The sequence below is a fragment of the Taurulus bubalis genome, assembly GCF_910589615.1.
Source record: "Taurulus bubalis genome assembly, chromosome: 9".
Lineage (NCBI taxonomy): Eukaryota > Metazoa > Chordata > Actinopteri > Perciformes > Cottidae > Taurulus > Taurulus bubalis.
The window spans coordinates 7,142,930-7,157,095 of NC_136597.1; the positions used below are offsets into that span (position 1 = coordinate 7,142,930).

The window sequence follows — 14,166 nt, forward strand, 5'->3', positions numbered from 1 at the left end:
AACTGCTAAGTCATCTCATTGCAAACATATCAAGGTCGTACTGTATTCCACTCTGACCCATGACCACAAACCCATTTTGTAACTTATATTCTTGTAGTCCACTATATTTTGCCCCTTTTGTGTCAAATATCCTCAACATAACATGAGCTGTTGTAGGATGATCTGCGTTAACCACCGAAGGTTCTTTCAACCTCCACACTGTGTTTATCTTCATTGATCTCAAGAAGCCATTCCTCACCTGGTTAACTCTTCAGAATTCAAGCACATCTTCATCATCTACACTGAGTTCAAAAGTAGCGATGACGATGAGTGAATTCTGTGTGGGATGGCATCGTTAGGCCACAACTGTGAACTTAGATCAGTCTTTTCTATGGAATTGAACTTCTTATCTTTCCAAAACATACACAAATGTTTTTGCTGTTGTTGTCTGCTGACTGTTGGATTCTTTTGTAAACTTGAAATAACAATTTGCCTTACATGTTTTGTCATTTACTTTTGTGTGTTGTTGCTGTGAGTAGCTGCTGATGTATTTGCAAGTGGGTCTGAACGACAGCACAGACCTAGTAGACCTGTATTTAAGGTTGTAACATGATCTTACGTACCTCCATCATAAGATATGTTACAAATCATGTCGACAGGTCCTTGTAAAGTCATCCCATATTATTGTACATAGATTTAAATTCTGTCTTTGACTATCAAAGCTTTAAGCATTGCGAGCTAAAACATCACCTAGCCTCTTATTATACCTCTATTTTACATGCTAATCAATGCAGTCAATATATCAATATATAGTTAACGATTGTATGTCCCTGTTTTCTTCTGTTTGTTTTGTACAATAATGTAAATAGTTTTTTGGAAATTTAGATGAGTCACACTTCCTCGTTCATTGGAGGTCACTGTCCTGCTTTGTTGTGTCGTGACATGTACATTTTCATTCTAACAATGGTACATAGTTAATTTGTGCTGTAAATGTGTTACGGACTCCGTTATGATGTCAGATATATTATTTTTGTTTAGATGGTTTATTTTATCGATAGAGCCCCAGAAGAAGAGCCCATAGACCAGCTGACCATACTGCCAGACGATCTGTGTGTGTGTGTGTGTGTGTGTGTGTGTGTGTGTGTGTGTGTGTGTGTGTGTGTGTGTGTCAGAGGGGAGAGACGTGTGCATAATGAACTCAAATGTGTGTATTATAATGCCCTTAACATTTTGTCACATATGTATGCCTGTCTTTTGTGAATAAATGACCTGTTTCAGCATAAATAGTCATGAGTTTTATGTCTGACCTGCAGTGACCCATTTAGAATCAAACAGCCTGACAAACAACATGACAAACAACATGACAACTGTGAAGTTGACCCACAAACCAAAACAGCAACAACTAAACAGAAAGCTATTTGCAATAATGTGTTTGTTGAAGCTATAATGTGATCACCGGTTGGACATAGTGCTGTTTTCTTCATTCAGCTTTATATGAACTAGGCACATGTTTTTTGGTTTGCTTGTGTATTCATACTCATTTGCAATGATGATGCCCTATCATTTACTTTTTGGATATAACAGCTACCAAGTTCTTAATAATTTCCCCTTGAAGGCAAATGGGATCATAACCACAGTGGAATACATTTTCCATTTACTGACGTCAGAGTGTACTAACTGACTTCCTGGAGGTGTTATAAAACCACTAGACCCCCAGAAGCAGGAAGACATGAGGGGAAACCACATCTCCCACAATGCTCTGCCCCTTTGACGTCAGCGTTTTCTCTGCGGTCAGCTGATCCAACTGAACTGCCGATGGAAATGTACAGCCTGAGGTGCAGCGCGCAACGCAAAGTAGCTTAGTGGGATGACAGCAGGCGACCAGCTCCTCCCTCGCTTCCATCGATCTGCTATTGGTAATGCTATCGATTCCTCTCGGAGTGATATGAACCGCTTCCTCTGGCACAGAAGCCATTAGCTTAAACGCAAACGTCACTGCAGCTTCTTAACTTGTGCAGCTAGCTAGTGAATGTCTACCTGAGCCACCTGTGATGGTCTGGAGTTGTTCATCACAACGAAGGAGAAGCTGAGATGGAAGACTGCAATGAGGACTTCATGGAAAGCCCCGCGCTTCCTCTGGAGGTGAGTGACTGCAGGGCTGGCTTTGTGTTTATTCTCCAGAAACAGAGACCCGGAAGAAAACAGGTTGTACTATTTAGAAATATTTTTTAACTTTGTTAAAAATATAATTTAAGTGATTCGGATGTAAAAAAAACACACACATCACAACTGTATGTATATATTTGATCGATAAGAAGTACATTTGACCATGTAAGTCCCTTATGCCATAAAACATGCTGCTATTCCCTCATTTTGAAGAGATGGGATGGGATCTGTGTGTGTTTCATCACTAGAAAGCCCAGGGTGTGTTATCACAGTACACTCCTAGTAAATAACCTGCATGCTTGGTGTTTGAAGTAAAGGTCTCGTGTCATGTCCTCTGTTGAGGACAAACATACATCACCATATAGTATGCTGTTATGTGACCTATTGAAATGCTGTCAGATGTCACTGGGTGGGATTTTTCTTTTCCAGGGACTTTCCACTTTATTGTAATCCAATGCTGTATTTCTATCCCTTGCTGCAGATCGTAGTATACATCCTTCGCTTTCTTCACACTTCGGACAGGAAGGAAGCCTCACTGGTCTGCCGCAGCTGGTACTATGCCAGCCAGGACTCGCACTTTCAGGTGATTTGCTTCAAAGCATGCAGGATACCTCTTCATCATACATATTCAAATGCTGTAGACTCACAGCTTTGGTAACTTGACAGCTGACGTTGGAAGGGCATCAGTGTGTGTTCTCTAGGGCAAAGTAAACCCCATGCTACCGCTCTTTCTGCAGAAGAATGTCACCTTCTGCTTCCCGGCTTCAGCCTCGTCCCTGGAGCTGATCAGGGGTCTGGGAAGAAAGTCCCGCTGCAGTCTTATTATCAGCCAACTGGATGGGTTCAGTATGTCCAGATCACTGCTTCTGGAGGTGCAGTATGCTATTACGATTACACACATTGCACGACTGGGTTTAGCATGAGTTTTGATAGTTACTGTCTCATACATGTAGATATTCTCCAGCCTTATAGCTGAAGGTAAATGCTAAGGAGATTAGTATTGACTACATGATTATCGCTAGATACTATTGTAAAATGTTCTAATTGTCAAAGCTTCAAATTATGAATGTCATACTCAATATATATTACAAATTTTTCTGAAAAACACCTGAAGCTCCCCATGAATCCCAAATAAAACCTGCTTATGAAAGCCTTTTGAAGAAATTTGGGCGGACCCAAGTCGAGTGTATTTTATTTAAGAAACGCATTGCCTTCTGGTCTTCCCTCCTGAAAAAGCTAACAGTGTAGTCAACCAGAAACAAGAATTGTACATGTGTGTTGAGTATTTGCATAGTAGCACTCTTATCATTTTGAATTCCCGTCTGCCCAGGACAATAGTACAGTCATAACAAGACTCATTGTAATCCAAAGTTCAGAGCAGCTAAAGGTGTTTCTGCAGAATTGACTCTTATCACTTGTATCAGTGTGTGCATGTGTGTGTGTGTGTGTGTGTGTGTGTGTGTGTGTGTGTGTGTGTGTGTGTGTGTGTGTGTGTGTGTGTGTGTGAAAATTTCCCATTAACGAATTAGTGTACCTGCAATCTCTTTTGTCTTTGTAATCTTGTTTTAGGTGGGTCTGTGCTTGGGCCCTAAGTTGCAGAGCTTGGCCCTGCCTGGTAGCAGTGTGACGGAGGCCTCTCTGCTGGCACTCCTCCCTCGCCTCACCTCCCTCCGCAGGCTGGACCTCAGGGGCCTGGACAGCCTCTTCATGTCTGGAGCTTTTCTCTCCAGGGAGGAGCACAGACAGCAGGTATTAAACGTTATATTATGTAATAGTGGGATGGCGGCCTGAGGTAGACCGCTGTTTAAAAAAAGACCTGAGCTGACATGTGTAGGCCATCCTGAAAGTTCTTTGCTCAAGCATAATCTTTCATGTTTATCTTTTGGTATACCTTGTTTGAACACTGTGACATAAGACATTTTGGCTACTGAGACACAAAGAACAAATATATATATGTAGTGACTGTGATTTCATAATTCACCCTTGTTTTTAGTGTGGTCCTATACACTGTTGTTTCAGGCAGTTATTCAAGTAATGTGTTATACACGTAGCTATTACTGTTCCGGGATCGCGGTACCTTTAAGAGTTGGACTGTGGTTGATGACGTATGTGCCAATGCTTGTCAGGGTAGAGGGCAGCGCCATCTTGTGTTGTTGTTACGACATGTAAAATAAACGAGACACGACTTGTGTTCTCAACTGAAGGAATTGCCTGTTACTTTTAAATGCACGTTCCTCATATATATATATATATATATATATATATATATATATATATATATATATATATATATATATATATATATATATATATATATACACAAAGATGTATTCTGGCCTCGAAGTCAAAACACAGTCATTACATTTCATGTCTTTGAATTATCAGAGTGCAGTAATTCTGTTTTTGTTACTTGTAGTGGCATTATAACCATTTTATGACTAGTGATAATAAATGTAATCACAAGGGTGACAGATGGCATTCCCCACAGTATTACATCGGATAAATGTAGCCAAACCTTTCATACCAATTCTGCACAGTACATTTTTATTGCACAACATTGTTTTTCCAGCTGTTGTAATGCTCCAAATTCCGGTCTGACTCCATCTTCTCGTTCCAGGTCAGGTCCGCTCTGTCTGGTCTGGAGGAGCTGGATCTGTCCGACCTGCGGTACCTCTCCGACGTAACCTTCAATCGGCTCGCCGGCTGTACCCCTCGCCTCCGCCGCCTCTCGCTGGCCGGCTGCCATATCGCCTTTGAGTTCGACCCGTATCGAGGTTGCCCGGTGGGAGACGTGAAGGATTCCTCGGCATTGCTGTCACTGAGGAACTTGCGGAAGTTGTTAACGGAGCAGAAATCCACCCTCGTAGCTCTGGACCTCAGCAGAACCTCTATTACCCCTGAGTCCCTACGCTCTATTGCACAGGTCAGGTTGCCTTGAGTCCCTGCAACAGGTTCTTCATATCTCGGTACCTATGTGCTGGTTTATTCAGAGACATTACTTTATTCTGATCATGCTTTTAGTGTGTTCTTTAACTGCTTTGAAGATAAGAGTTTGTCCTCAGAGAAAACGCACATTGTAGGATTTTGAGTCTTAACATTTTTATATCTTAACATTTTTATATTGTTCCCCATCCAGGGATGGGTCAAATGCAGAGAAGAATTTCCCCAAGGGGATTAATAAAGGATACTTTCTTTCTTCTTCTTCTTCTATTTGCTGTGCTTCAGGTTCAAGATTTGGTCTTAGAAGAACTGTGTCTGCATGGCTGTAAGGAGCTGACCGACTACTCAATGGAGGTTCTGGTAAAGCACCAGCCAAGCCTCCAGAGACTGGACATCAGTGCCTGCACGGAGCTGACCAGCAGGTCTGTAGAGGCCATATCACGGGGCCTGAAGTCAATGACACACCTCTACTTGTCCCGCGACTGGAGGATCACTGAAAAAGGTACAGATAGTATATTTTAGTTTTTGGGTGTATCATACAATTTATAAATATAGCGAAACTAAACGTTTTAAAGTTTTGCTTAGTGGCCATTAGAAACCTGTGCTCATTACAACTGAGCAAAATCACGAATGTATATCATAAAAGAATGTTAAAGCCTTCTAATCGGGGGTGGGATTTTCTCGGGCCAGGGGTTGCAACTCACCCATTCACATGTCATCCACAGGCCTCGCTGACCTTTTGTCTATGTCGTCCCTGAGGAGTCTGGATCTGTCTGAGTGTCTGCATGTGAGCGGAACAGAGATAGTGAAAGGCTTGACGGGATCATATGCTGCCAGAGCACAGCTGGAGACACTCAGCCTCAAGGGCTGCACCTACATCAGGGTCAGTCAGGATATGTGTGTGCTTACATGTGTGTCCATGTGAAAAAATACATGGGAAAAACGTTCTTCTCTCTCCGCTCTTCAGGATCTTGCAGTTTTCTCTCTCACCCAGCTCCTCGGGGAAACTCTCCATGAGCTCGACTTGACGTCGTGTGTCTACGTGACTGACTTGTCTGTGCGCGCAATATCCACATACCTGCAGAAGCTGGTGGTTCTGCGGCTCGGCTGGTGTAAAGAGGTCACCGACTGGGGTCTGCTCGGGATCGTGGAAACGACCAAATGTGAGCCTGACCAGGAGACGGTGAGAACCAGAGGCATGTGAAGGCTGTCGGAGACGTTTACAGCACCTGTGCTTTTTGTAGTAAAGTAATAAAAGTGCCATTCCACAGGGAGACAAGGGTCCCAGGTTCACCCGGACCTTTGGCAACATGGGCTTCTTCAAGCCTCCACGTTTGCCGTTTGAGGAGCGACCCAAGCTGGTGACACAGAATGACCTGCAGCAGTTCAAACAGCAGGCTGGAGCTTCACTTTTAGCTCTCAAGAGGCTGCAGGAGCTGGACCTCTCTGCCTGCCCCAAACTCACCGACAGCAGTATCACACAGGTAGGAGGCTGAGGAGAGACAAAGGTGAAATGTTCTGTAGGAATCCAGAATATAACAAATAAAAAGATCAGGATTTAATACTGTATCTCATCTCTTCAGGTGGTGCATTACCCAGACCTTCGCCGTCTGTCTCTTTCCATGCTGCCGGACATCTCTGACGCCAGCCTGGCGTCGGTAGCTTGGCACTGCCGCAGCCTCACCAGCCTGGCGCTCAGCCACTGCCCGGGTATCAGTGACCGTGGAGTGGCACAAGCTGCACCGTACCTACACAGGCTGCAGCATCTCTACCTCTCCTGTTGTAATAACATCACCGACAGGTGAGTGGCACACAGCTCCACCTCTACTGTGTCTGTCGCTCCAGATTTGCATATAAAATCCTGAATTCTTGACCTTTTGAACCCTGCAGATCTTTGTTGCTGCTGGTGCAGCACTGTAAGCGCCTGCAAACACTCGACATCTCAAGGTGCAAAAACATATCCGTAACAACTGTGGACTTCCTTCAATCTAAGCTGCCCTTCTTGGAAAATGTCCACGACAAATTTATCGGTGGGCCTGATCCTACCTTCACGCTCTGATTGTCCACCGCTGTATGACTGCTGGTCCTTTTTAATAACTACACCTTCTGACCAAAGCCTGCTCTGTGAGTTGGGCTCTTTTACAGGTCAGCAATTTGCACAAGAACTGAAGAAAATGTTGAAAAAGTTGCCAGTTTACAGTAGGAGCAATCTGTCACCTATACATCCTCCTGTAAGGCAGTGGTTCTCAAATGGGGGGACGTGGACCCCTGAGGGTACGTGAAGGCACTCCAGGGGGTACGTGATATTTTTTTTAAATATATTTAAAATTAGCATCCATTCAAAAATCCTTTAAAAATAAATATTCAATCAAATATAAGTGTAAGTTCATAAACTGCATTTGATATAATCTATATTTAATCAGACACTGATGGCACAGCACTGTATATTACATCTTTTATTCAACCAAAAATGCTTTGCACTGGTTATGGGGAACTTGGCTGAAATTATTTTCCACAGGGGCTACATTACTGTCAAAAGGTTGAGAACCAATGCTGTAAGGATGTCCTGCATGAGTCTCTTCGGTGTGAGGCAGATGCCACTTGTATGAAACTAATGTGGAAGCATGTCTGCCTGTATGGTCAACATTTCATGTTTCTTTATGCTTGGATTCAAACAAAAGTGCAGGCAGACAAAAATGTTACTGACTGAAAAAACATGCACCCGTACCATAATATTCAAAGATCATCAACTGTTTGGACCAAGAGGGAAAAGATTAAACGTTACATTTATGTTCAGTGTGGTGCATCATCACAGAGCACGTGTAAGCATGTGTACAATTATCTGTTAAAACCAAAAGAAACCCTGAAAGAAAAGAAGGAAATAGTACCACGGTATGACATTATAGTGAGAATGTGAATTGTTGTCTTGTACATTTGTTTTTATGAGGCAGATGTCGCTCAAGCTAAATACTTTGCTCGTAGTTTAAATTGTCTTGAAGTAACACTGTGCTTTTATCTATGCTTAAAGGTAAACAGCAAAATACTTCCTCAGCTGAACGTTATGCAGAGAAAAATGAAAGACGCTGTCCCATAAGAAATAATTACATTGTGGTATTTTTTTTTATAATAATGTAATTATACCTTTTAATAATTTCTGATATTATTTTTGTATTGCTTAACATAAGCAAATATCTGAGCAATGCTTTGAGCATTAAAGGAAGGAAAGACTTAATTTGAGGCTTATGTATAGCACTGGTGGATGTACTTGATTTTCTTGATTGATTTATTTTTTTAACAGCAAAACAGAAGAGATATTTTTCTAACTGACAGTTCTGTGTTGCTAAAGGAGAAGTTAAGATGGATATGAAGTGAAATAGTTGTCCTCAACTAGTTTCAGCAACTTTTTTGACCGAGATGCATACTGAATCCCATGTAGTACAGATTTTGGAAAATCTTTTTAATTTTCAAATGTTTCCCATTTCTATACTCTCCATTCATTCTCTGTTTAATTTCCTACAATTTATAGAACTATAATAAATAAATAAAAAGTTTAATTGACACTTTGGTACCTTCATTTATTTCTTAGGCAAGAATGACTCCCTACTCAGACACTTTTTTAAAATCCTCAAAAGTCTAAGCAATTATTCCTATTTTTCGTCCATCTGGTCTCCTTTTTTATACACGCATAATCTCAACACTGTAATGCACAATCATGTTATTTACTCTTTTTCCAGGGAAAACTACTCTATCAGAATATGTACACTACAGTGATGTAACATGAATCCAATCAACATACTGTAAATACAAAAAAAAACAAATGTAAATTAAATCTCAGATATTTATTAAAATCACACAAAACACAATAATGAACAAGACTTTTGTCTTTTGAAATGTGTTCTGCAATACAATGTCTTAGTATAGTAATGTCCGCCTGGGTGAAAACCAAAATTGTTAGAGCTACAGCTTATGAGACGTGCATAACCTAACCATGCATGTAAATACTATACTTTCTCACTATACTATATCCCTTTTTCAACATACTATACTATGACTTAATTATACTTTTTTTGACACAATATACTATAGCGGTTATACTATAGTAATCTTATTGTGTCAAAAAGTCTGTATAGTAGCAATATCAGAATCAGAATCAGAAACCATTTATTTGCCAGGAATGTTTACACAAACAAGATTTTTTTTCTAGGCGGAAGGTGCATACATTAGACATGAGATATTATGACTTTTTAAAATATAGTGCACTGTACTGTATTATAGTGTGTTGAATTGGTTGAATTATACACAGTATAATTCAATGCAGTAATTTCATAACGTTTAAAACAGTCAATACAATTGAGTAAATCGTGAAGCTGTCCTTTTCATCACTTATATCATTGGTTCTCAAACTGTGGGACGCCGAGGTATTACAGGTGGGGCCATGAATAAATACACGGCGAAATGCCTGTACAGGAAGTAACATGCACAATTCTAATTACCGTAACTCTTCGTCAATTTACGCTATCGACATTATTCCAACGGATTCTGAACTTTAGGAAGCTTTCCAATAACGATAATGGTCACAAACAGCGCCGAGATTGCCTGTGGGGGAGGGGTGAACGTGAGCAGAGCAGGAGAGCTGCAAGGGAGAAAGTCTGAGGCCTTTTGAGTGGCGTTTTCTTTGTAAATAATATGTTGGTGTTGTAAATAATGAAATAGAACTAGAAAATGTGAAAGTGTGGCTGCTACTGCTGTAAGACGTTGCAATATGTATACGCCAATATTACTAATAATAATAATAATAATAATAAATGTTATTTGTATAGCACTTTAAAAAGGTACTCAAGGCACTTTACATGGTAAATACAAACAGAAGCAACAACAAAACAAGAAAGATGACAGTAGTACCAGCAGTAAGTTATGAATGTACATTATATATATGCCAATATTACCAGTAGTAAGATGTGTTATTGAGGTATGTTAGTGTTTGTATATATGCGTGAAAAAACAAGATATATGTATATATCCGTAGTTATGTATAAGACACACATACATATCAAATAATTTACATTTTCTAAATTATTTTATAACAGTTTGGGAATTACTGTCCGAAGCCCAATTTAGATACTGGAGTAAATAATATCCAGTAAAAAGTACAAAAGAATATCCACATTTTTAGTTTAATTTTACCACTTGAGGCCTTCAGATATATCTCGTCAAATGTAAGTCTGAAAAGGGAATATCACTCTTTGAGCTGACGACCACAAAACCTCAAATGCACAAATGTCAAATAAAAAGAGGAAACCACGGCTCTATATGACTCAGACTTTATTGAAATGAATGTAAACATATTAAGTGTTTTTTTTATTTTAAACTTTAGCTAAATATAAATGGATGAGTGAACAAACCTATTTCTTAATATTCAAAATCAGAGTTTATGGTAATTGTTACCAAGCGTCACTGAACTGATCATTAACTTAGATTAACACTATAACTTAGCTCAGAGACTGCGGGAAAGAAGCAGAGTTAGTGATGTTCATTGATGGGACATGCATTCATAAAAGGAGAGAGAAGAGGAGAGAGGAGCTCAGTGTATCCTAAGATGTCCCCAGCAGTCTCGGCCTGTAGCAGCATCTAGGGACCAACACAGTTGTTACATTTTTAACTCCACAAACATAAAAATGACATCATCGTGATCAGCAGTCTTTTATCGCTGTTGATAATTGTATTTTGGTGATTGGACTAGTTTTTGCAGCATATCAAGCAGCAGTTTTCTCGGTGACAATTATAATGGTGTCCGTTTTAATAACAGCCTCAGAACAGCTTTACAATCATTTGACCCATTTACATTGTCACTATTAGACGTCTTTTAAAAGGCTGTGCCGACTACTTCTGTGTTATTTAGCCGTTTGATAGTCGAGAGCAACGGCAGGTATTTACTAAATTATTAATTTATATAAATGAGAATTGAATATGATGAATAATCTTTCTCCAAACATTAAATTAAATTAATGAATTTCTAGAATTATACAACTCATCATCACAAAATAACACAAGCTTTGTTTTCTGCAGAATCTGAGCTTCCATTTCAGCTCATAAAACCTTTAGAAAGCTTCTAAAAGGAACAACATGGAAACATGAAAGTGAAAGAAGCTGAGACTGTTGCAGCTCAACACTGTTCACTCACTGACAGTTTGATCCAAACTGGTTTCATTTATTTTAAGAATGATACTATGATCTGAAGTGAACGCTGCTGTTCATTTCCTGCTTGTTACATTTCGTAACCAGACTTCTGTCACTTTTTTGTTCAAAAATACCTGAGAATCCATCGGTGCAAGTTTAAACCAGAGTTTTACATTTGACCTTTAAAGTCTCACTAATAAATCTCACCATGGCTTCATGTTTACAGTGAGTTTGTTTAAGTAGTGAGCTGTAGCGATGGCTTTGATGAAATTATTTTTCTGAATGCTTCTTAATAGTGTTGACTTTCAGGTTATTTATGTTGGATATGAGCTGCTCTACACAATTCATTTACATTTAATTTACTTTTATTATCTTGTCAATTGTGTATAAAAATAGCTAAAAAATGGTCTTAAAAATGGTCCTTAACTTAGATTCATACTTTCAGACAGGATGTATTATTTCAGTTTTTTTCATCTAATCTGTCTGTGATTTTTCCACAATAATAAAGCCCCGACTACCTGCAGTTATTCAGAGACACTTTGCATTTTAAAAGTCTTTATACATAGATTATGTTTACTGAGTTTTCATCATGTTATCTGTAAGACAACTGAAGTAATAGAAAAGGACATTAGTGATGAACTCGTTATCAGTCAACTCACATAATGAGGGAAATAGAAATTACTGGTGAATATTGCTAATGTTAAAATTATTTTTAAACCCATCATTGATGAAGATTACATATTTTTTAATGTAGAATATAATTGTTTATTACAGAACCAGCTCCTGTCGTTAACCTAAAATACCATTTGGAACTACTTGTATGACGTAACATTGATTATTTTATTGATCAGCTTCAGTTTAGTTAAAATCAGAACTAAACAGATACTTCTTCTTTATAGTCACCATCATGTCATGCAATTGTATTAATACTATATATATATTGAATCAGTGAGGCAGAAACATTTATTTGATTTTGCATTAATTTTATTTTATTTTGTGTATGAAAAGGGAGATACCTGATCACCAGGATAAACCCTTCAAGTTGATAATTTAGAGTTTCCAATTAGGCAGAAGTGAATATATATTTTTTCTTTTTGTGGGAGGAAACCTGAGTACCAGGGGAAAACCCACGCAGACACAGAGAGAATATACAAACTCCACACAGACAGAAAGAGGAAAGAATCTGTGTATGCAGCCAAATCCAGGCAAAGTTTTGATCATTTGATAAGAACATTTTAACCTGAAATTCAACAGAAATAAATAAGTAAAAGTAATTATATTACCCCGAATGTTTTTGGGGGTTAAATATCATTTCGATTTAGTTCTGGAATTTCTTTGAATAAAATATCTTTTTTCATTTTTCAGTTGCAGATTTAATTCGAAACTGTAAGAAAAAAAAAAAAAGATTGAAATTTGAAAATATAAAATCTGCAACTGAAAATTGAAAAAAAGATATGTTATTCAAAAATAATTCCAGCACTGAATCTACATTTTATTTAACCCCAAAACAACTTTTCATACACTTATTTTTATTTTGAATACATTGTTGAATTTCAAGACCAAAACTTGAATTTTCAGGTTCAAATCTTTTTTTCCAATGATCAAAACTTTTTCCCCAGGTTTGGCTCCATATCTGTGAGGCTGCAGCGCTAACCACTGAGCCACTGTGTCGCCCAAAAGGGGGAGAGAAGGAAATAGAGGGGGAGGGGGATAGAGGGAGGACAGATGGAGAAGAACGGGGTCCTTGTCGATACGTTTACCTGACTCAGAGGTCCAAGAAAGACCAGGGCTGAGGATCTGGCTCCTCCAGTCCTGCCAGCAGGGCTTCCACGTCTTTGGCCCAATCAATCAAATCGTCATCCAACTGAAATATATTGAACTAGAGAGGCAGAAACATAAAACATGTATTTAAAAAATAAAGAAATCTTGAGAAAATAAATATAAACGTAAATCAGCCATCACTATGAAAGAAAAAGATAGAAATTGATATTTACCTTTTTTAATGAAAGGGTTCATACTTGCCCTCCTCTCTTCTGTCCTCCCCTTCTCTCTCCTCCTCTCCTCTCCTCCTCCTCCTCTGTCCTACTCTCTTCGTTAAAACAAACAAAAAATGTGAAATAAATAAAAAATCTTTCGAGAATGAATGTAAACATAAATCATCCATCAGTATGAAAAAGAAGATAGACACACAGGTCACTGGTTACCATAGTGATTGGGGCACCAGGATAAAGGGGCAGACGAGATCTTAAGACTGGGAGTGGATTGTCTACAAAAGCATCTTAAACCCTGGCATGTGCTGGCGACGCTACAGGAGGAGATATGGTCCAAGGTTTTGTGCAGAACTATGATTATTATTATTAAGCCTGCAGGAGTACATGCAGTGTGCTCTCTAGAGCCACACCAAATTAAATTGTGTTGAAGAATTTAGCAAGAGTTCAATATATGTACATTCAGTCACCTCTATACAGTATTTTTCACTTTGGTAGATTACTTTAATTTTGTGTACGAAAACGAAAGTGGTGTCAATTTGATCACCTCCCACTTAGCTCAAATGATATGAAACATTGAAACACTGAATGCACATTCATTGTGTTTCTTTGGGGCGTGAAAAAGAAAAGATAAATATTAAAGGTTACTAAGGTGGCACTGAAATATTATATATGCCTAAAAATGTCATTGTTTCATTAATGAGTTGTATTTTACAGATTATAGCCCAGCCAGTTCAAATATATTAATGGTGCAATACAACCTATAAAATGCAGATTCAAAAAGTGACTACAGTGCCTACCTTGTCACTGAAAATGTCAAAAATTACTTTATTCCCTTAATGAGTGTGAAATTAGACATACTTTCGGCTGCTGTGCCATGAACAAAACACACACATGCTTGTTTTTTTCTCTCAGT

The 14,166-nt window shown here is 38.8% G+C and overlaps 1 protein-coding gene across 1 annotated transcript; it reads left to right on the plus strand.

Annotated features, from left to right (window-relative positions):
- The first annotated feature begins 2,054 nt into the window (after nucleotides 1–2,054).
- fbxl9 (F-box and leucine rich repeat protein) lies at nucleotides 2,055–7,173 on the plus strand. The gene is made up of 11 exons (XM_079223223.1): nucleotides 2,055–2,121; nucleotides 2,627–2,728; nucleotides 2,883–3,017; nucleotides 3,715–3,894; nucleotides 4,763–5,068; nucleotides 5,371–5,587; nucleotides 5,811–5,968; nucleotides 6,053–6,268; nucleotides 6,357–6,569; nucleotides 6,669–6,886; nucleotides 6,976–7,173. The coding sequence occupies exons 1-11, from the start codon at nucleotides 2,071–2,073 to the stop codon at nucleotides 7,142–7,144; spliced, it is 1,965 nt and encodes a 654-aa protein (XP_079079349.1). The 5' UTR covers nucleotides 2,055–2,070; the 3' UTR covers nucleotides 7,145–7,173.
- Nucleotides 7,174–14,166: the final 6,993 nt, after the last annotated feature.

Excerpts from the sequence above, each read along its gene's own strand:
- fbxl9 (XM_079223223.1), top strand. The coding sequence starts at position 2,071 with ATGGAAGACTGCAATGAGGACTTCATGGAAAGCCCCGCGCTTCCTCTG. Across the intron at positions 2,122-2,626 it reads GCCCCGCGCTTCCTCTGGAG|ATCGTAGTATACATCCTTCG; the intron begins GTGAGTGACTGC and ends CCCTTGCTGCAG. Across the intron at positions 5,069-5,370 it reads CCCTACGCTCTATTGCACAG|GTTCAAGATTTGGTCTTAGA; the intron begins GTCAGGTTGCCT and ends GCTGTGCTTCAG.